Source organism: Drosophila melanogaster, chromosome 3R, assembly GCF_000001215.4.
Source record: "Drosophila melanogaster chromosome 3R".
Classification (NCBI taxonomy): Eukaryota; Metazoa; Arthropoda; class Insecta; order Diptera; family Drosophilidae; genus Drosophila; species Drosophila melanogaster.
In genome coordinates, this window is record NT_033777.3 from 30,908,716 (window position 1) to 30,931,413 (window position 22,698).

The 22,698-nt window shown below is 46.4% G+C and overlaps 1 protein-coding gene and 1 long non-coding RNA gene across 4 annotated transcripts; both read left to right on the plus strand.

Annotated features, from left to right (window-relative positions):
• The first annotated feature begins 4,038 nt into the window (after positions 1–4,038).
• Ptx1 lies at positions 4,039–21,967 on the plus strand. Of its 3 annotated transcripts, none has more exons than NM_170531.4 (5): positions 4,039–4,869; positions 7,225–8,006; positions 14,703–14,843; positions 15,598–15,851; positions 20,420–21,436. In NM_170531.4, the coding sequence occupies exons 2-5, from the start codon at positions 7,475–7,477 to the stop codon at positions 21,020–21,022; spliced, it is 1,530 nt and encodes a 509-aa protein (NP_733410.2). In that variant the 5' UTR covers positions 4,039–4,869; positions 7,225–7,474; the 3' UTR covers positions 21,023–21,436.
• On the plus strand, positions 12,967–13,668 carry lncRNA:CR44041 (long non-coding RNA:CR44041). The gene has a single exon (NR_074069.1). It is a non-coding gene; the product is annotated as a long non-coding RNA:CR44041 (long non-coding RNA).
• Positions 21,968–22,698: the final 731 nt, after the last annotated feature.

A 22,698-nucleotide genomic window follows, 5' to 3' on the forward strand; every position in this document is an offset into this window, starting at 1 on the left:
TGAGCAACATGAAATGCCTACCCCTCTTAAATCTACTCATAAGAATAAACATACTAAAACTATTTTTATTTAACCTCTAATCCTCAAATATATTGATCCTTTGCGCCGGAAATGCCAACCCCATTTCTATCCCATTACATTTATTGCCATCATCCGATTGATGTCTGTCCAGGCGGGTGTATATCTGCACCCTTAATTGATTATGTCTAGCGTCCGAGTCCAATTTCCATCTCTCGTGGTCTGAGCTGCTACGCACCGCATCTTCCCTTGCGAATATCTCCAAACTCGTTATAATTACCATCCGAACAGCTGATTTTCCAAACAAAGTCCCAAAATGCTCGTCCCAAGACCTCGAGGAAGTGCAACAGTCGAGAGGGGAAGTCCTTCGCTCTCTTTTCTGTCGTCCTGGGGAAATTGCGTAGCCGCAATGTAATGTGCGCATGTAACACATGGCACACATAGAGGTAACGCCCCCTTAAAACAGCACGCCATCGGTGGGCGTGGCCAGTGAGCAGCGAGTGCCAAAAGAAATAAACCAATCGAAAGGGAGTGAATAATCAGCGAGTCTCCGACGAGTGGCTGTAGATAAGCACGCGCGGGGAGGGAAATAAAAATATCCGGACGGCGGAGCAAAATATGCGTGAGTTTTCCGCTCCTGTTTTCCACTCCTGGCCTTCCGTTCTCGGCATTTTCCGCTCCTTTTTCCACGTGCCTTGCATAAATCGGACAGCAATCGATGTAACTTGTCCCCAGGAGGAGTTCCGAACAGATGTCATCATATTTCTCTGCAGGTTCCAAAATTATGCGGCTTCTTCGGCGTCGCTTAATTTGTTTTTTCCCCCCTTCCTTCTCTTTCTCGGAAAACATAGCTTCCTTTTTCCTTTTTTCCGACGTGTGCCTGCTACTTGGTTACAAGTACTTTACGGTAATGGAGGATTTTCGCTTGAGCATCCTCTAACAGAAATTAATTTAAATCGATATGCGGCCAGAGTGGCGCTGTCTACGTGGCCATGGCTGTGCGACGAGGGGGTGGTGCTGGTGAGTGGGTGGGTTGTGTGTGGCATCCTGGCCTTTATTAATTAGCATCGTAATTTACTTTGGCGGTTTGATTGAACTGTAGGTGGCTGAAGCCTCTCAGCTGTGCGAATATTCCGCGTATCTCTCGCATTTCCAATGGCAATGTCAACAAGGACATGCCACGCAAACTAATACACAAAACCTACACACAAACGCACTTTTTTGGAGGATGGGTAAACCCTTGCCATGCTTACACAAAAAGAATAGAACGAAAAATTAAGAGTATGTATTTAAATTTTAAGTATACAAGTTTTTCCACAGAATGCATGTTTCATTCAATTTCCCTATTTCTGTGCTTATTTCTGCATAAACTGACATCCTTGGCACTCAAAATTTCTCGCAGTGCACGTGTGTTTGTATAGTTTATTGACTGCTTGAAGGGAAGTGCTTTCCATAGAGAAACGGAGAGATTTTGCGCTAAGGAATGTAAGACTGGCCGCAAATCCTGAAAATTGACTTCGTCCTCAAGGACAGCGGAGACTGGTGGGCCAAGGCGTTCTTGGGGGCAAACAGGAAAGGGAAATCAATGCCGCCATTTTGCGAAAGAGTTGCCAGGGAATCCGCTCGCTACCCGCGTGGTTTTTCACCATCATCATAAGGCATACAAAATTAGTTCAGTCGGCTGGGGATTTTGTGAGCTGGGAAATGGGCAGTATGATGGGGAGGGAGTGGGGTTGTGGGGATGTGGAGATGTGGAGATGGGAAATGGGAAAGCGAGCCCGCGTCTTTGTTGCTGTTGTTGTCGCATCTCCCTACGCACCATCGTATTTCATTTCGTCATGTTTCGGGATTAGGCCGGATTACTTTGGCGACTGAGCAATGGCTCCAAATGCTCTGAACTTTTCAACTGCGCTGCCTGTGAACTTTTCGGTAGTTGCTTAAAAAAGGAAAGCGGGGAAAACGAGAAAATGTGACGACGCGAATGTGTGTGGATGTAAATCTGAAAGGGGGAAGCCCCATTTCCCTGGATATCTGACACTTTGGCGCGCCATGGCATTTCAATTTCTTGAGGTGCGTGCGACTGCTCGAATGTTCGGCATTAAGTTTTTCTGTTGCCAGCATCAAAGGATGATGAGTTTTCTTCCCCGGACACTTAAGAGATCCCCCAAATGGCAGACACACTCCCCGGCACGTAGACCCCATTCGGATGGAAAAAAGAACGCCATTTTCTTTTGGGTTCGCTAGATAACAGTAGATACCGCGAAAACGGTCCCCCTTTTGATATCGGAAAGTCGAAAGTCTAATTTCGGTTGCCCTAATAATTGAAATACGACCTGGTAGATACCCGCAGCGCTGGGCCAGAAATAGACAGCCTGTCATCAATATAAAAGTCGGGGATTTGGCCAAGGGACACAAAGGACATTGTGTAATTACGCCATCGTAAAACAGAAATTCCCCGGGGTGCTGAAAGTCGGACCTTGCACCACAGGTGGAGAACCCTTTATCATCATATTGTACTGCATCATCGTCACTCAGGTGAAATTCTCCCCTCTGAGTGGGTGGATCGCTGGAGTACCAGCCAGCCCTTCTAACATTGTGCCACATTTACGTAACTGGGCAAATGTGTGACGGCGAGTTCAAAGGCGGTAAACTCGAGAAGGTCTGAGCAACTCGAGTGGCTTTAGTATTTCGAGGGCCTCCTCTCAGCGCGATTATCATTTCAAGTCTATCTGCAATCTGGGTTATGCCAGTCGCACGTTCTGAGAGGTGGCAGTAATCAACAAAAACATCACACCATGGATTGCCAAAATGAAATATATCCTACAAATATATACAATTATTAAATATATATAAGTGGGTTAGATATTATGAAGCACGTTTAACATGACAGACTGATTCCCATTCTCTACTTCATCTTGTCGAATTGATTTATTTTGTTACTATGGAATGCAGTAAACTTCCTGAGATCTCCAGAGGTCATGAGTTATGACTCGCATGGCCATTGGAAATTATGTCTGATTAGTTCCGTGGCATGTCAGTTGCGGAATACGAGGCTATAAAGCCAGCATCATTTACATCAGTCGGCTGTCTCCCGGACCATTTCCTTCAGCTTCCCCCTTTCGACCCAGCTAAACCCATTCTTCCACTCAAGGAGGAGGATAAAACCTAAGGGAAAGGCAGGCAAATGCGAAATAAAAACGAAAATTATGAACTGCACAAAAGCTGTTGTGAATATTAATAAATTCTGCCTGCTGCTTGTTTCTGTTTCTGTTTCAGTTTCAGCTTCCTTTGAAAGTATCGCTGTCTCTGTGGCTGTATTTCTGTGCTGGCAGAGCGAACAAATCAAAAAGGGGAAAGTCCCAGGGAGGAGATACAGATACAAATACAAACGCAAGGATACGTCAAAAGGAGCAGTTATTTATTTATTTGCGAGGGGCGGTCGGGGGGTTAAACTGGCACAGGCACAGGCACAACAATGGCGGGCTAACGCAGAATAATGGGATAACAAAACGCCCTTGACACCCAGTAAAAGACAGCCAGCCCTCAAAAGTGGGCAAAGTAGCCTTATTATTATGAACACAGCACGTAGCAATTGTCCAGGGGCGGAGGGCAGGGCTCTGCCAGGGGTCCTCAAAGGGGGAGAACGGAACAAAGGACCAAACCAGAGCCAAACCCGAAAGTACAAATCAAACCCTCGAGAGCGGCCAAATAATGTACGGATGAAGAGCGAGAGGGAGAGTGGGCGAGAGAGGGAGAGCACAGCAATGGCGCACTGCAAACACCAGGGTCTGAGTGAGAGAGAGCGAGAGAGTGCCGACTTTGGGGGTGTGTCTTCCACGCACTCGAATGATCGGACCTCCCTTTCGCACTGCCGCTGCACAGGCAGCTCTCGCTACTCGTCGGCCAGAAGACCATCTCCCTCACACCCTCTCGCCGGTGCACGGGCAGAAAAGAGAGATAAGATAGCGGGCAATACACGGGGCTCTTGCGTTCGAAAGGCGAAATTCCGGGGTATTGCGTTCAGTAGCCGCGAGTTCTCGTCGCCAGCACCACGTTTACCGTTAGCACTGGCCCAACCACCCCGCACAACCCCACCAGCCAGATACTCGCTGCATGCGCTGTACAGTGTACACGCATCCAACAGATACTTTTCCGAATTCGTTTTCAATCCAGCTACGTCCTGTTACGGATGCAGACGCGTCGCCTCCGTTGTGATACCAGATACATGTAATTGCAGGTCTAGAGCTACAGATTTAGATACAGAGATTCGAGTACCCTAGCAGATACTTAGCCTAATTACGCCGTGGATTAAACTATTAAACACTTAAATCCGCCAGGATTTGCCTATCAAATCAAATCGAATCGAAATCATATCACTGAGAGTGCCGCGAGTGACTGTGTGCGCGAGTGTGTGTTTCTGTGAAGCGGCAGCGAGATTAAAAACATATCCCCGAGTTACTTAAAATTAATCACTAACATAATCACTGTGATTTTTATTATTTGATCTGCCGACGTCAACACCGCGTGTGCGAAAACTGTTTAACGGCTGGGGCTTTATTAAATGCCGCTTCGCATTTGATTAGCAATCTGTTGCAACAACACAGCACAAACCTACCGATCTCCCCGAGATTTATAGCCCACTGCCCACGCGATATATCCGGAAGATTTTCGGAGACTTTCCCAGATCTCCGGCATTAGAAATGCTGGCCATCTGATTTATTGACGGACCCACGACATTTGCTCCATCAAAGTTCGCCTTTGATATTCGGGATCGACAGAACCAGAGAACCGACGGAAGTTCGTTCCCACCACCTAGTGGATTAATTTTAATTCCTCTCCCATCATTCAGAGGTGAGTCGCAGTCGCATAAAGTTAATCATAACTTAAAACTTGTTACACTGACCTCAGTGATTCTTGAGTTGCTAACGCACGAAGCAAGAAATTATAAATCAAATTTGATTTAGAAATTCAAAGATTTTAGAAATTGAATTATATAGGGATCTTTTAAAAACGAAAGTTATTATCAGCAACAACGATGTGTTAGGTCATAATAGCCAACAGAAGTTTTCCGGTAAACACCTGGCTAGGAACTTAAGCGCCCCTTAATAGCAATGTCAATTCAGCTGATGCTAGGAAAACAGCCTAGCTTTCCAGCGAGGATCAGCAGAGGTTCCCATTGAGGGCCCAGAGCAAGCCCATAAACGGCTTGTTGGACAACGAATTAAGTTTACGGCGGACTCTCACGCCGCGCATAAATCACGGCGGAGTGAGACTCGGATCCGGATTGCCGCCATAAACAGAGATCTCGGCCATTCCGTAAGGGGGCCTCTGGGCTTCTGGGCCAGTACTGTGGGTTTTGCCAAAAAAATTGGAGGAGAGCCCGGCCAAGCGGCGCTGGCTCATTGACGTCACCTGAACAATTAGCAAACAAGATGTGGAAAAAACCTAAGTACACAATGCTCGGACTCGGATCTCCGGGCAGCCGCTAAACTCGAATTTGAATAAAATAATAAAATTAAATAGAAATGAAAGCATGTGGAAAGCCTTGGCACAACATCGGAATCTTGGCACCTTCGCGACGAAGAGGCCGTAAACACACGAGATCTCGCGGCCATAAAGTGGCATAAAATAATTCTGGCATTCTTTGTCTTAGGGAATCATTATGTAAATAAATTCTCACTTTTGAAATAAAATGACGAGGCAGAAAAGCCAAAAGCTGAAAAACACACAAGAAATGGAGCGGAGAATATTCTTTGGCGAAATGGAATGGAAACAATGGCAAACTGGCAACCGAATTATTTATTAGACGCTGCGGCAGATAATTTAGCCAGAAATTGAGACAACTGCGGCAAAGACAGAGCAAATAACAGTATTATAAATATCCCCATCACGGCAATAAATGCAGAACTTTTCATTTCAACGGCTGACCCCCCCCCCCCACCCACACACACACCAACTAACCAATCGTGTGGCCCATAAATTGGCTTGAAGTGAAATTATGTTTATCACGAAAGGCTGCCTATTATTATTGCTGTTGAACAACCGCAAATGGATTTAACATTACAGCCGCACTAATCCACTGGGGATCAAGTGGAGATCAAGCGGCATTATCAGCGAAATCGAAAGTGACAGCTCAAGCCAAGGCATTCCAATTAAATTTAATTAAATTCACTTAAACACACAACTGCGAATTTATGCTGCCGCTAGATTTATGAAATTCGTTCTCGTTTCGAATGCCTTTGAATGCCTTTAGTTTGTTGTGATTGAGATTAGATAACCATTTATTGCAACGTTTCGTTTCGTTTAGTTTGGTTTCGTTAGCTCAGATAGCGGACCGCATATATAACGTATATGTACATATATGTATATGCCCATTCCCGCCCGATATCGGGCAAAGGGGCCTAGGAACCTGGAGAGGTGTTCCCTCCCTTTTTGCTAATTGATTTACGATCGTTTATGGCTATTTTCGTGCTACTGTCAGTGGGCTGTTTTTATTTTTAACGAATTTATTGGACGCCCATGGCACAGTTTATCGCACTACTGACTGTCAGTGCGGCGCTCTACTACTTCTTCGAGCTTTCCCCAATTTCGATTGCCAAAATCCAAAGGCGCCCAGTGTACGTGCAATCATAACAATAATAATAGCGGAGAAATGCTCGCAGAAATGAAAATATTTTACATCGATAAGGCTGTTATCACCTGGCCCCCGCCATCTCCGCTCCAACAGTCTGCTGATAGCAGTGTAGGCGGTTCGGGGGTGCGGTGGTGCGGTGGCTCGGTGGTGCTGTTGTCAGCCCATATGCCCCACCAGATCCCCTCAGGTGCGCTCCGCCAGCCATACGATTTACGACGCCAACTGAAAGAGTCCCAGTTTACCACTCCGTTTGCCGCCGGCTCCAGCATCCGTGGTATTAACCCCTTGACGTGTTTGGTGTTAACTTGCCATTCGGCTGGTGTTTGGGTTAAGCTCCCTGTTTGCCTTCGCCGTTGAGGCGATAAAAGGTTCCACCAGTTGATTTGCCTACCAGGTAGCCAGCCAAGCGATAATTATGTCTGAGTAGCAATGAACCCGATATGACTAACCTTAGCACAGAGCGACATCTCTGAACTAAATCTATAGTTAGTGAAACGAATTAGAAAAATTAGTGAAATACATCCCAGCTTTTCGCAGTGTTTTAATGACATACCCCGCCTGATCTTTTCCAGCTTTTCGGGCTCTGGCAACGGCTGCATCTTGGATTTGCTTTCACCACAGTTGGAAGATACCGGCCTCAAGACGACGACTTTCCTGCAGCACTTCAAGGACGTCGTCACGACGAAGTTCACGGGGAGGGACCACCACCTGCCGCCGCTGCACCCCGCACACCCCGCCCACCCGGCGCACCAGCAGTCGGCGCTGCACCACCACCACCACCAGCAGCAGAGCTTCTCCACCATTTTCCCCACGTATCTAGGCATGGACCGCTCCTCCGCCGTCGGCGGTTGCGGCGGGGGCGGCGGTCTGGGAGTGGGCGTGGTCACCAGCTCGGCCACGGCCTTGGGACCGGGTGGCCTGACCAACGGGGGCGGCGGAGTGGTCAGTGGCGCACTCAACGGATTGGAGGCCATGTCGGCCGAGTCCACGGGTCTGTGCCTGCAGGATCTGGTGAGTGCCGGGACGGCCAACGGAGCAGGCTCCGCAGGATCGGCAGAGAGTGCCACCACCACCAGCACGGCACTGAGCAGCGGCAGCACCGGAAGCTCCACGGTCAACGGAGGAGGCAGCAGCACCTCCGGCACGGAGCACCTGCACAGCCACCACAGCCTGCACGACTCCAGCTCGTCGGTCAGCATCTCACCCGCCATCTCGAGCCTGATGCCCATCAGCAGCCTGAGCCACTTGCACCACTCCGCGGGCCAGGACCTGGTGGGTGGCTACTCCCAGCACCCGCATCACACGGTGGTGCCGCCGCACACGCCCAAGCACGAGCCGCTCGAGAAACTCAGAAGTAAGTATCAGGTCGAGCAGTTCAGGGGAAATATCATATAATAGCTGGGCATTGTATAAAAAAGATATAATAGGTAATGAACTGAAGGTTTTTGAAAGGAGGTTTGTAGATTGGCACACATTTGGCATTATATTAGTAGGTAGAATAAATCCCAGATTCATAAATTTGCTTCGAAATATTTCAACTTAGTCTTGGGCATGATTTCCTTTTGATCTGTTCCCTTTTGAGGAGAATTTTACCGAAATATATCAGAAACGTTTATTTTTCCTTGGCATAATGGGATACCATTTCGTGGGCAATTTGTAGTGAAATTTGTGAGCGGCATCTCGCGCATTGACAGCTAATTAGTGGGCTCATAACTCAGTCTGAGAGACGAACATTTTTGGGGCGCTACTAAGAAGATATTCCCTTCGATCCGAGTCATCAACAAGTGTCCACATTCTCATTGCTATTCATGGCACTTTTGTGGGCTTGTGTTTTATACATTTTCCTCTGTCAGTGGCAGCTGTTGTCATTTCAATATGCGATTCGTTTTGGCCATCATTCACGCTCCGTGCCAAAAGCTCACTCCCTGGGCCACTTGTCGCTCCATTCGAATCTCCATTCCCCTCATGCATATTCATAATCATTGGGCAATCATTAGCGCATAATCTCCACAAAGCGTTACAAAGGGAACAGGGCAAAAAAAAAAAAAAACAGGAGTCGGGCTGCGATATATCTAAACAAATTTCAATTTTGTGCGCATGTCACGGCTAATTGAGCACCCTTCTGGCGTAGTGCCGAAAGCAACACTCTACCCTGCTCACTTCCTCTTCCCTTGGATTCGTCCCTCTGAAATTCGATATGTGCATTGCAGTCAAGTGTTTGTTGTTCCGATTGCTCTAATTGTTATGGGAATTTGGATTCTTCGGAGGATGCTGGATTGGCGGCCGAGTGCGCAATGCCACAGCTTCAAGTGGCAATATGACAACTCAATTGGTTCTGGGGAAGATTTCGGATAGAGTCAGGGCACTCCAGATGGGCAGGAAACCTGTTGGCCGAAGGCAAAGATCACAACTTTATCAAGACAAGTTGGAATTAGATATATGAATATGAAGATCTCTCTTTAATGCAACTAGTTTTGCTAATGCTAACTTTATTTAGAAGGAGCAGGAGCAGCACATGAAAGTCCTGCCCGACGAGTGCCTCCGTACGAAATTTCCATTTGCACAAGAGATTTGTCTGCCCTCGCCCAGAGATTTGTTGGCTGTCGTCCTGTCAACTCAACTCTGCCCCTTCGGGGTTAACAGCCCGGCAAACTTTGCACTTGTCTGCATCCCGAAATGGCTGGAATACCGGAAAAGAACCCAACCGAACTGAACTGAGATGGGCCTGGGTGAACCCATGGCCACAGATGTCCTGCCATTTATTTGCGTGCCAAAACAATTTAGCACAAAAATGGCTGGCATTTAAAATATGCACGACTGCAGTTATCCTTTGACACCCGTACAAACACGTAGATATTCGTAGCTGCAGGTGCGGGCCACGTTAACAGCTCTGAGCCACAAATTTCCACTCCTGTCCGCCTGTTTGCTCCCGCTTTCCCCCGTTTTCCCCCGATTTTCCCCCTTGTCGTCGTTATTGTTTACGCTCTTGTTTAAATAATGGCCACGCAACGTGATTCTGCTCCTGCCGCCGGTTGGCAGGATTTTCATCAGACTCCCAGAATTGCATGGCTGCAATCGGATTTTCAATTATTGGCCAATTTAATGGTCAGCACACAAACAGAGACAAACACCCACAACCCTTGCTTTTATACACATTTATTTATGCGTATTTATATGTGCGGCAGAGGTAATAATTTTTTACGATTGCACTTTTTTATGGGCCGTGTTCCACCTTTTAGTTTCGACTCTACTCGACTCGACTCTTTCGTTTTATTTTTGGTAGATCATTTTATGGCTTCGGTGCGTGTTTTTATTTCGCTGGCGGTGCTCAAAGGATTTCAAGTTCACGTTCTACACTAATTTAGTTCGAGGAGTAAAGATTTTTATGTGCTGAAAGATGTAACTCTTTAATAGATCGGAATTGTCGCCTAAATTATGTTGTCAGCAGCTGGGAGGAACCGACCTTGTCCCTCCGACTGTGTATTTCATATTTCACCACCGCGGCAATTAGGGAATTATCTCGCTGTATCAGTGACTATATAAACATATATCCACTGGCGTTCATATTTGCCCCAGGCAAACCAAACAGAAACCGAAACGAAACTGAAACCGAAACCGAAACCGAAATCCAAATCAGAGCAGTTTACATTTATTTTTTGGTTGCTCGGCAAATAATAGAATGTTGTTCTATTCCTATTCCTATTTCTTTTTGTTTCTATTTTTTATTGCCAGCTAGTCCTTAGCTTGTTTGCCAAGTTGTTACCACAGATACGACGAGATGGAGAACTATTTGCCCATGACAATGTTTGTGGCTGATGCCGTTGATAAAATTATGAAATTACCAGAGTTTCCCTTCGGGTTTCTGGTGAAATCGTGCTGTTATCTATTGTGTCTACACGAAAGTAAATGCCCATCTTCCCGCTAAGTGTTAATGGCACGTGCAGCTCGCCGGGCTCTAAAAAAAAAAAACAAAAAACAAGAAAAAACAGAGCAGAACACAACAGAACCACATAAACAAAACGCCAGACTAAGAAATCCAGGAGATACACACTTTTCCAATGGGGAGGTGTTCTCCAGGACACCCGAACCTGGGCTACTTTAAATTCCGCACCAACGCCCGTTTTTGTCAGGCCTGGTCCTTATGAATATAAATACCTTTTATCGATTTTCCGCTCGTCGCCTGTTTCGCCGCTTAAAGCCTTAAAGGATTTCGTCCTGCGGTGTGCGAACAGTGCATTGCCCGCAAATCTCTGCGAAATTGCTCACATATGTCATCGAGCACTGGCAAAACCAAGGATCACACTCGAATTGGCAATGCAAGCATCTCGAATGCCACATAAATTGCACTTGCTGACCGCACAGTGGAATATCGAAGAAGGCAAAATAAGAAATAGGAAATGTTTAACATAGAGTACTTTATATTTTAATGTAATTTAATTTTTTGAAAATGGATTTGCAAGCCAATATGGTACCAGATCTAATTTAGTGTTTGTATTTTTTATTTCTTGTGCCCATTGTACTCGATGCACCACTGTAACTACTACACAGAAGTTGCCATTTATCAATCCATCTGCACAGCTCTATCTGTAGGTTTCCTCCTCGCTGGCTGGCACTGATTTCGTTTATATAAATTATAATGTCATTATGGCAACCAGCCACAGAATCCACAACCCTCCATCACCATCCCCAATCCACGTCGCTCCCCGTTTTCCTTGAGGCAATTACCCCGTTGCAGAAGTTAGTCGGGAAAACTTGATTCTCTGTCCGCTTTTCCGCCTCTTTTCTCATTATCCGGGCATCGTGCAATTTCGTAAAAATGTCGCATTAGAGATTATCTGAGGAAACAAACTTGTCCGCCGGACAGGACTCGAAGGTCCTTGGTCCGGTCCGTTGGCCGGCTTTTTGCTGGCTGACCCAATGGCAGGAATGGAATTCGAGCTGACAGTCGGGCAAATTACTGGCCAAAGTCATTGCAGTGGAAAACTACAGGCCAAGAAGAAGGGGAAAAGCTAGTCTGGACAGAAAAACAGAGATCTGCCCTTTTTTGGGTGTCCTTCTCCCTTTTGTCTTATCTGCAGCCTCAACTAATGAGTCCGGGCTTTCGGCCAGGACCTCTGGTACATATAGCCAGGGCCATTTGGCCAAGGGTTGTTCTCCATTCTTGGGACATGTCAATGTGATTTCCGAGATTTTTATGCGACTTTGCTCCGGTTGGTCAAGTGCCTGGAGCTCATTATAGGGCCATAACATATGGTCAGGGGCCATTGTCTCGACCAAAGGATTAGTTCTGCGAGACATAAAAATTAACTCTCCAAGCCGTTGCCTAATTTTCATGACTCCCGAATTGGGCTAATTTGCAGCGAGGGGTGCAGGCGAGGTTTTTCTTTTGCGGCATATGGGCCAGCAATTTCCACGGACATCAACACCTCGGCGGCAAATGTGGCATGAAATTGGAAAATATTTTCATTTGCGGTGGAGTGTTTAACCCTTTGGTGGGCCAGCCAGTGGTTTACAGCGAAAGCAACTCTTGCTCGATATGTCCTGGTCCCATTTCCAATTCCAATCTCAATCTCAATTCCAATCCCGATCCCAATCCCAGGACCCACAGCCAAAGCCAATCCCGATCCCCTTTTAACTGTCACATTAATCGTTTGTTTTTGGTCAACAACTAAACGTTGCTTATGCTTGACATTTTCCTTTAACCGTTTTCCTCCCTTTTCCGGGGCATGTCCTTTGTTGGCTCGTCCTTTTATTTTTGTTTGTTTTGGTCTGGTGAGGTTTTCCTCCTCTGACAGTCTCCGTCTCCTGCGTCTCCTGCCCCGGATAATTTATTGCTCCGGCTGCCGTGTCGTGTGTCAAAAGTTTTTATGTGGAAATCTGTCTATGAATGAGGCGCGTATGGGTGCAGGGTGCCTAGATGCTCTCACATCCTCGGAGGCGAAAAAAATCCGAATCATTTTCGAATTTTTGTGCAGTTTCATTCGGGCAACCCTCGCTTGATTAATTGTGCCCGCCCCTCGGGAGTGTTTGTCTTTGACTTTTGTTTAGGATCATCACAATAGTCGAAGTCAAGTCAAATAAATTTACCATCGCTCATTTGTTTGCTCAGCGGCTAATGCCACTGCAAAATGGCTGTCGGGGATTGGAATTGGAAAAATTTGAAAATCGGGAAATCGGGGAATCGGAGAATCCGAAAATCACAGAGAGCCGGAATGCCAGCAAATCAGAATAGCGAAAGTGACGCCGACACTTGTTGTCACAGAACACAGAACTCTTGCCTGACATGTGCAAAATGCTCCCGACAAGCAACGCCCACCTCTATTGACACTTGCCACTCATCCAAATTCGATACCCACTCGAAAGCCTTGAAAACATTGTAAAACTCGGGCGACAACTGGCCGACAAATGTCACCGCCAGCTGACAGATGACGACAATTTTTCCGACGACCTGTCAGGCGGGAAAGCAGAACAAGAAAACAACAAAGCACCAGCACAGCAGGAAAATCAAACTCAAATTAGTCGCTGGCCAAAATGCTGGGGAAATATTTACACAAATGAAAATCGCCGTGCTACGTGATTTTCGCTGCGTTTTTTCGAATTCCCCGTATTTTTTGTCGGTTCGGTTTTGTTTTTAGAGCGTGTCGTTAGGAAAATATTTTACGATACGAAGAATGGGCGATGACGACCCATTTAGCTCAGGTCGGAAATCGGATTTGGGATCGAGAATTGGAGCAAAGATGGCCTATTCCATCTATTCGGATTCATTCAGCTGTGTCTTCGAATTCAAAGGTTGCAACGAGGCGTTCACTAAAAAATGAAAGTGGAAATGAGGATGCAGTGGAATTGGTGCGAGAAGTGGAGTCTCACATGACAAATAACTTATGACATATTAACAAATTAACAGCTGAAATGAATTTTCAAGGCGACTGGATTTTTTTTAACAATTTTAATCGAACTTGACAAAACATTTATACAAAAATTAATTCGAGCATATTTGTTTTTCCAATTTCCCTCCCAACATCCAAGACGCTCGTAATAAAGCAATGAAATTTTAATTACCCCAAAACGCACTCATTAGAGGCCATAAAAATACTTTTCACGCAGAAATTTGAATTTTCCAACGGCATGTGAGGCTGTTGTCGGCGGCATAAATTATGCAACTGGCAATAAACTAATTGAGCCATGGGCCACCTCCAAGGAGATGACATTTGTGACTCCTAGGGGTGCCGGAATACCCACTCCCCCTCCCGCACCCACCAAAAAGGAGCAGGCTAATTGTTTCGAATGTCGCCCCGGGTGTTTGCTCACTTTAAAAACCACTTTAAAGTGACAGCATGTGAGAAGGCCATAAATAATCAGCGGTATGCAAAGGAAGTGGTCCAGAAGATTTAGGAGAAAGTCGGGAAGTCGGGATCCCTAACCATATGGGTGCACACCTTCCACTTCGCAGGAAAACCCCAAGAAATCAATTGCCACGGCCATAAATCTGTGACGAAATAGCTTTTTTTTTGGGGGGGGAATCATGCCAATAGCTGAGTAATTAATACCAAAATAGGCGTGACTAACTGCGGCAATTATTACGTAGCAAATTGAGTCATTTGGCGCCGGTAGATTTATGGGGCCAAGCGGCCAGGGCGATTCCCTCGATTTAGTTTCTCCATGGCAACTCTTTTTGAGCCCGGGCTGAAGTTTTATAATCCAGCCCCTGGAAACAATTAAGTTGGCCTCCTCCAGGAGCAATACGCTTTTTAATCGGGTTAACCAAGAGGCCATTTCAGGCTGCGGTATCATAAATCCTTTTATGAGCTCTTTTACGGGCTCCTCTTTTCTGTTCAGGGAAAAAGGAATAGTGGGGATAACAAGGTGGGTGGAGTTTTTCCGCAGGGGAAAATATCTTTTAACGTTAGCAAGAGGAGGCTGTAGATTCTGTAGATTCAAGCTGAATTGTATTTAAGATAAACTACCCTAAGCTAGACAGTTTTAGATGTTTTGGTTAAAGCATAAATTTTTTTGTAATTTTCTCTTGCCTGCGCTGGCTTGTTCTTTTCAGTTTGGGCCGAAACCGGCGATTTCCGTGATAGTCATAGCTCCATGACCGCCGTAGCAAATAGTTTGGATAGCACCCACTTGAACAACTTTCAGACGTCATCGACATCCTCGATATCGAACCGGAGTCGGGATCGCAAAGATGGTGAGTAGCAGTAGCTGCCATATCCGTAACCCCCAGCACCACCACACCAAAAGTGCTGTTCCCAGACCGTATCCGCTATCTCCGGCGGCCCATCGATAAGGAACATAATTTATAATAATTTCGGAAAGCGTGGCCAACGATTCCACCTTTGTCGGCGAAATTTACTCGGCCGGGTCCGTTTAGTTTTCGATTAGACTGCCTTTGATTTGCGACCTCACGACGACAGCAGAACAGAAAAAAGTGAGAATGGAGCCGAACGAAAATGATATTTCACAGGGGCAGTAATTTAGTTTATTTGATTAAGTTTTCGGCAGCTACGAATTCGATTTGGTCTCACTTTCTGGCTTCCCTGGCCCAGAACATACGAAAAAACACAAAAAGCACGCCGCATGATCGATGACATTCGGGAACATACATTAACTGGTTATAAATCTGTTTGCCGGCGGTCCGCCTTTGAACTTTTTCGAGGGTGGTGGGTGGTTAATGGCTGGTGTTTGCTGGCGACGCCTGAAGGTTGCATGGCAATTAGTAACGGTGCTCCGCTGACGCCAGAAATCGGAGGGCGCTCAGAAGACCTTTCCCCTTCGCGCTTATCTACCCTACACTGGTAACCCGAGCAAACCCAGACGGACGGCATAGCTACAGCTTAGCTACTCCAACCGATGGGCAAACAAATTACACAGCCGATTTATATATCCACATTATATATCCATCCTTAAAAAGTATCTAAGAGTATGAATTGCTTCTCCCACAGGCAATCGCAGTGTAAACGAAACCACGATCAAGACAGAAAACATATCAAGTTCCGGGCACGATGAGCCGATGACCACCAGTGGCGAGGAGCCGAAGAACGACAAGAAGAACAAGAGGCAGCGGCGCCAGAGGACACACTTCACCTCGCAACAGCTCCAGGAGCTGGAGCACACCTTCAGCCGGAACAGGTATCCGGACATGTCCACCCGCGAAGAGATCGCCATGTGGACCAATCTTACAGAGGCCCGCGTCAGGGTGAGTAAGCTTTGATAAAGCGAATTAGTCGATTATTCTGATGAATGAGATTTTTACGTTATATTTTTTATAACTAAGTAGTGACATGTTCGTATCACTTTTGCACATAGTGCTTCCAGCAGGAAGTATTCCCTCCCTTTCCACAAATTTTCAAACTTTGCACCACCATTACCGCGCTGATGCTCGAATTAATTGCCAACCAAGCCGCAAACGGCAAACAAACGCCAGATTCCGCCAGCTTGGTTGCCACATTATGCGGCCATTATAGTCCGGACCCCAATTATATTACGGACCGCAGGAGTCGCGACCGCAATGCAGCCGCACAGACTCGTAAATATGTCGCCTCGTTTGGCGTTGGCTTAAACCCAATGCGGCCAACACGGCCAACGCGGCCAATATGGCCAATACTCGACCCGGAAAGAAGAGCCGATTTCCCTGCGCCACCGGGGATTTATGTGCAGCTTTGGGGGCGGTGCCGGGGCGTGGCAGGCCGTGGCCAGGGGTGGGGTGTTGCCATAAATTGCCGCAGCTAAAACTGCAGTTGGCAGCGTTTGCAGCATTTGCTGTTTGTAAACCGCGGGCTTATCGAACGCCCGACCTCAACTGAACTGAATCGGAGTGTTTGCTCAATATCCGTTCTATTGACATGGGCCCGGGGCATTTGTCCATGTCCGAGATACAATGGAGTACGATGGTATTTGTATCTGTGGGAAGGTGGTTCTATAGAACTCTATAACTAACGCCAATACTTTTTCAGTAGTTTATAGTTTCAATAGTTTATGCTAAATCTTTTTCTTGATTTATATTTATTTTGAAAGTTTTTAATAGAGGAGTAAGGTACACCCCAGTGTGGAAGGTCTCTTCATCGGGAGCAAAAACTAATAACAGGGGCATCGAGTTGTACAAGATATCTTGGCCACACAAGCGTTGTAATTGTTTGTAAACACGATAGTTAGTTGGGCAAACAATTGGAGTTGTGGCGCCAGCGCGGCAAATACTCCTCTGATATCGAAGATATCTGCGGCTATATCTCTATTACCATTTCCACTTCCATTTCCATTCGCCGTCGAAACGGACGGAAAGACAATCAGCAGACAGGCGAAGATATGATAGACAAATGATCGATGATCGCCGGTGATTGCTGATGATGATCGGGTTTGTGATCATTGTCATTGGACGTATGGCGACATTAGCGTGGCATTAATTGTACAGTTAGAAGTGGCTGCTATCACAGCCATCCGAGTGCAATTGCCGCGGAAAAGGAGAACATCTGCGAGGAAGGCGAATGCTTCATGGTTTTCCTATGCAAATTTCCCTGGACTTTCGCATATGCCCAGAAAAATCGACGGACCGACCCCCTTGCACTTGACAACATTTATTAAGAAATTAGCTGCGGCCCAGAATGACAAGGGACGGAGCCGGGAATGATGGCAATCTAAACATGTGTTCCTCGCATAAAGCAGCTAAATGCATAAAATATTGATACAGTTTGTTTTATGGTCCATTATATGATGATGACAAAAAGGTTGGCTCGGTTGCTCACTTTCCGCTGCTTCCACCCCTCGGTAGATGCAAAACAATGCCCAGACTATTTGTCATCGCCAGCCGAGGGTTGTTTAATGAATTAGAAAACCGCACACGAATTAATGATGATCGCGATCATGCCTTTGCGACTGTCTGAGGGGTGGCTCACATTTGACTTTGACTCCGACTCCGGCTGCCCATTGTAATAGCGGAGGCAATAAAATTTATCAAATATACAAAAGGATTACGGCCCACTGGCGGTGCAACTCCGCTCCGGGATGGGCCGTATAAATCTGGCCGGGCTTTAAACTGTCAAAAAAGAGCAGCCCCCGTTTCCATTTCTTCGGGCCCTGATAGCTACTAATCCGGGGATTTACATGCGCCGGCAATTATGGCAATATGTTCGCCCCGTCTGTCCCATTGTCTCAGTGCTCAGTGCTCAGTGCTCAGTACCCAGTACTCTTTCTTCACTCTTCCGCTTTTTAATGTGTCAAATAGAACTCACTTTTTAATTCAATTACCAGCCAAGGACTGGCAAAAAACAAGGCCCATATAAAAGCATTTGTCGCTGCCCTCAATCGGAGGTGGCATCGAGCATCGATCGAATCCATGGGGTTGTATCGAGTGTTTTTTGCCAGTTCTTTTTATGGTCAGGTGTCGGCAATGGCCCGGAAATGGAAACAGCATTTGCCAATCGCTGAAAGTGTATAAAAAAGCCATTGAAAGTGGCCACAAAGGAGCCACAATATGCTGGCATGATTGCAGTTTGAATGGTTCAATGTACTGGATAAGTTGGGAAAGAGGAATCACACAAAAAAAAAACTGGGTTATGCCAAACAATTGTGATATTTTTATAGGCTATACAATGAACCCAACATAAATATTTGAGCTTAAATAATTGCGTTTAAAATGTTGCTATTGGCTACTGTGCCTTTGGTGTCTTCCTCGACCCTTTGACTTTATTTACTCCTGTAATAGCCGTGATTAGGCTACTTTTTGTTCACATATGTCCGTATATCTGCAGCTGCAGTCGAACATCGGACCAATTAATACCGGCGATACTCTGACGGGAGTGTGGTAGTGATGTATCTGTGTGTCATCCAGACAGTTGAGCACACAAAGAGACAACGCTGCGTGGAGTAGTTCACGTATCGATGTTATCTGCTGATTTTCACTTGGGCTGGGCTATCACTGGAATAGAAGAACCCCGGAAATGAGAACCCGTCCCATTTCACATTTAACATTTCACATTGGGCAAATAAAAAACGTATTTAGCTGCAATTTGCGACCATCAATCATGGCAGCCAGCACAAAAAATGAGGCCCTAACTTCTAGTGGCCACATGGCCACTTTTGGCCACTCATATCTTTTTGCCACGTCCACCATTTACCTGATGAAGCGTTGCAGGAGTTGCCGTCGAGTGGCGTTGATGCTTTCATCAAAACCAATTAGGATTTTCCACAGGACTCTGCCCGTTGAGTGGAAAATTGCGCTGTTTTTTTTGCACTCTCTCATATTTCACTTTTTCACTTTTGCGCAGAGCTCCCTTTTTTTTCAGCAGGCCCATCAATTTGCCATCAGCATTTTCCGTTTTTTCCGTCTCCCCGGATTTTGTGTTTTTTTTTTGCAACTTTGGCAACTTGCTAAATGATACGTGAAAATGACAGCTGACGAGATCGATGACGTTAGTTTTGCATCCTTGATGATGCACGAGATCCTTGAGCTCCTGATGCGGATGCTGATGCTGATGCTGATGCTGATGCTGATGCTGATGCCCATGATGATGATGCTGGCGATGGTGATGGGGCTGAGCGATGTACCTTGACAAATTGACACATTGCGATGGCAGGGGATTTGGTTTTTGTTTCTGGGAAAATGGAAAACTCTCACTTTCGCTTTCGCCTCGGCAACCAGTTCATGCGATTTCAATTAACTGCCGCGACTAATTAGATTAAGGCAATTGCCGCACCAAATTCTCTTGCTGGCACGCGGCCATAGTTTTTCACTTGTTAGCCGCGTTAGGAATGTCTCAATCAGGATTTTCCCAGGCGAAAACAAACATTTTTTGCATAGATCAGCGCGTGTCGGATTTTAGTCACGCCAGTTAGGGGTATGGGAAGTTTACAGGACATAAAGGACATGCATAGTGCGTAGAGAGGGGGGGGGGTGCAGACCAGCATTGGCCATAAATCTGCAACCCCGCTACGTGGAAACCGACGACCAACGCGTTGATTTAGGGACAATGTGGCAATGCGGCAACAAGCCATGAAATTCGAATGTGCAGCTTTAATTGCCCGGGCTAATGTTTCGCCATCGGTGAGAACCTTTTCCCAGTTGGCTTCTGTTTCTGTTTTAAGAAGTGTATCTTAAAGCTTCGTGGCTCGAGAGCAAGAAACTCATCAAAATGCTGCCAACGTCTGCGCAGCTCTTTGTCATTTGTATCTGTATCTGAGTAGGAGTATCTTTGTCTGCCCCCAAACATCCGTATCTGTGCAAACTTCAGCCATAAATTACAAAGTTGCCATTTTGTTTTTATCTTCTTCTGGGGAGCACTCGCCCGCCTTTTCTCTGCACTTTCTGTGTGCAAAATAATTTTGATTTATTTTTGCGCCCTCGCAACTTTTTCCTCCACGCCCCTCGCTCGCAGACTTTTTTGGGGTGGCAAGCCGAGTTTATTTATATAAAGCTCTCCATTAAAAAAGGCAGCCCGGGCTGACTGGAAGTATTTATGTATATATTTGTATATTTATAATTACTGCACATGCGTATTGAGGCGGGCGCGCATTTTGGGGGAAGTTTTGCCTTGCCACTCGTTGCCAGTTGCCAGGGCAGATACATAAATTTTCAAGTAATAAATTATAAGGAAAATGGCCGACTGTTCGGCTTAAAAGCTGCGAATAAGTCGCGCTGGGAACTATGAATAAAACTTTTAGATTTGTGTCTAGTTTTTTGAAAAACGAACAGCTATCTTCCTTCTTTTTTAAATTTTACTCAATTTAATCTCACAGTGAGCTAATCAAGAACCTACCTGTTTTTATTTCCAGGTGTGGTTCAAGAATCGGCGGGCCAAGTGGCGCAAGAGGGAGCGGAACGCGATGAACGCGGCAGTGGCGGCGGCGGACTTTAAGTCCGGATTCGGAACGCAGTTCATGCAGCCGTTCGCGGATGACTCGCTGTACAGCTCGTATCCGTATAACAACTGGACCAAGGTGCCCTCGCCGCTGGGAACCAAGCCCTTTCCGTGGCCAGTGAACCCACTCGGATCGATGGTGGCCGGCAATCATCACCAGAACTCGGTGAACTGCTTCAACACGGGCGCCAGTGGCGTGGCGGTCAGCATGAACAACGCATCCATGCTGCCGGGTTCGATGGGCTCGTCCTTGAGCAACACCAGCAACGTGGGAGCCGTGGGCGCCCCCTGTCCGTACACCACCCCCGCCAATCCGTACATGTACCGCTCCGCCGCCGAGCCCTGCATGAGCAGCAGCATGAGCTCGAGCATTGCCACCCTGCGGCTGAAGGCTAAGCAGCACGCCTCCGCCGGATTCGGCAGCCCCTACTCCGCCCCCTCCCCCGTGTCGAGGTCCAATTCCGCCGGACTCTCCGCCTGCCAGTACACCGGAGTGGGCGTGACGGACGTGGTCTGAGAAAACGCCCTGGGTGCGCTGCTCAACCAGCACCAGCACCACTTGCAGCACTTCTCGGGAGGATCGGTGGGCGGATCCGGGGTGCCGAATGGGATGCAACAGCACTCCGGCAACATGCTGCATCACAGCAACTTGGGCCTGGACCACTCCGATCTCGGTTTGGTTGGGGGAGGGCCGTCCAATCACCAGGACGAGGGCAACCACAGTCTGGAGGGCAGCAACAAGTCCCCCATGGAGGCGCCCCTGGCCAACAGCAGCAACAACAACAACAACGACAACGATGACGAGGACGTGATCGATTGAAAAACGCTCTAACTTAAATCAAACTAAAGGCAGCCTAGCCCTAAGCATTCATAAATAATTTTAGATGTTTGCCCAAACTAAAGATAAATAACATAAATGAAGCCCCTAACCAAAAAGATACAATTTTTTGAAGAACAATAATTACATTTACCAGAAAAGAGTCCCAAACTCTATTTAATTTGCATTGAGATTAGATGCCCCTTTGTTCGAGCGCCCCCAAATCAGCAATTAAGTGTTTTTGTAAATAAAAGCAAATATCTAGTGTTAAGCAACGGAACCCCTTTAACTAATCAAGCCAAATAGCCATCCCAAAGATCATATAGTCGCTCCTAGTTCCACCTTCAGTTCCCCGTCGTATATATCGTATATATATAAACCAGAAACGTATCAAGATTGTAAACACCTAAGGCCAAAAAAGAACACTAAAGCTAAACTATATATCAAGCAGTAGCAGTTTTTAAGGAGTTGTCTAGTCGTATAGATCCGCATATGGCATATACCATATTACTGTCTGTATATGTATATGTACATGTACATGTATATCCCCACTAAAGAGCCCCGTATAAATATAAACTATTTAATAATTGTACACTTAACATTACTAGTTATAGAAATTGAATCAAAAGAACAATAAAAATTATGGAAAAAAAAAAACACCCACGCGACCTCATAATGAATTACGAGGGCAAATTGCGGTCAACCGCTGGGATAACGGATGGCTTTTCCCGCTGGGAAAGCCGCGTAGGTGGAGTGGGAAATGGAAACATTAAAAAATCAAATTGTAATTTACAGCCGTCGGGGGGCGATATATGCCAATAGCCATTTCCCGGTGGCGGGGACAGGAATGGGGACTTAATTTAAAGCAGCTTTTCCTCCCCCAAAAGTGAGCAAGTGCTTAATTCCAAGGTGGACCTGGTGGCAAAAGATCCATCCATCAATTTATTCATTACGGTGAAATTATGTCGCATTTATATGCACCCCGCAAAGTGACAACCCCCCGGAAAATCACCGCACAATAAAAATAATAATAAAAGGACATCCGCGTCGGGGGTGGGTTGGTTTTCCTGGTTCGGGGCATCAAATTTGAATTTCATATGCTGCCCGCCTTGATTGAAGGCGGCTAATAAAGTGGCCAGAGAAGGGAAAATCGGGAAAATGGGATTTCCCGCTGCGTTAAGCATCAATTTCGGCGATTGCGGGAGATGCAGGGGGGCTAAACTGCGACCCGGCGACCATTTGATTTATTTTATTCCCCCTTGCCCGCTGTTAATGTTTTAATAAGATTGATTTTATTGCCGCCTCTGTGCGTGGGTGGATTTGGCCCGCTGCGGCGTCAAAGGGTTAATAAGTTGCGCTCCAGCTGTTTTAGCAAC

Bases quoted from the DNA above. Each gene is read 5' to 3' on its own strand.
- Ptx1 (NM_170531.4), top strand. From the start codon at position 7,475: ATGGACCGCTCCTCCGCCGTCGGCGGTTGCGGCGGGGGCGGCGGTCTG. The intron at 14,844-15,597 runs GTGAGTAGCAGT...CTTCTCCCACAG, and splicing joins GAGTCGGGATCGCAAAGATG to GCAATCGCAGTGTAAACGAA. The intron at 15,852-20,419 runs GTGAGTAAGCTT...TTTTATTTCCAG, and splicing joins TTACAGAGGCCCGCGTCAGG to GTGTGGTTCAAGAATCGGCG.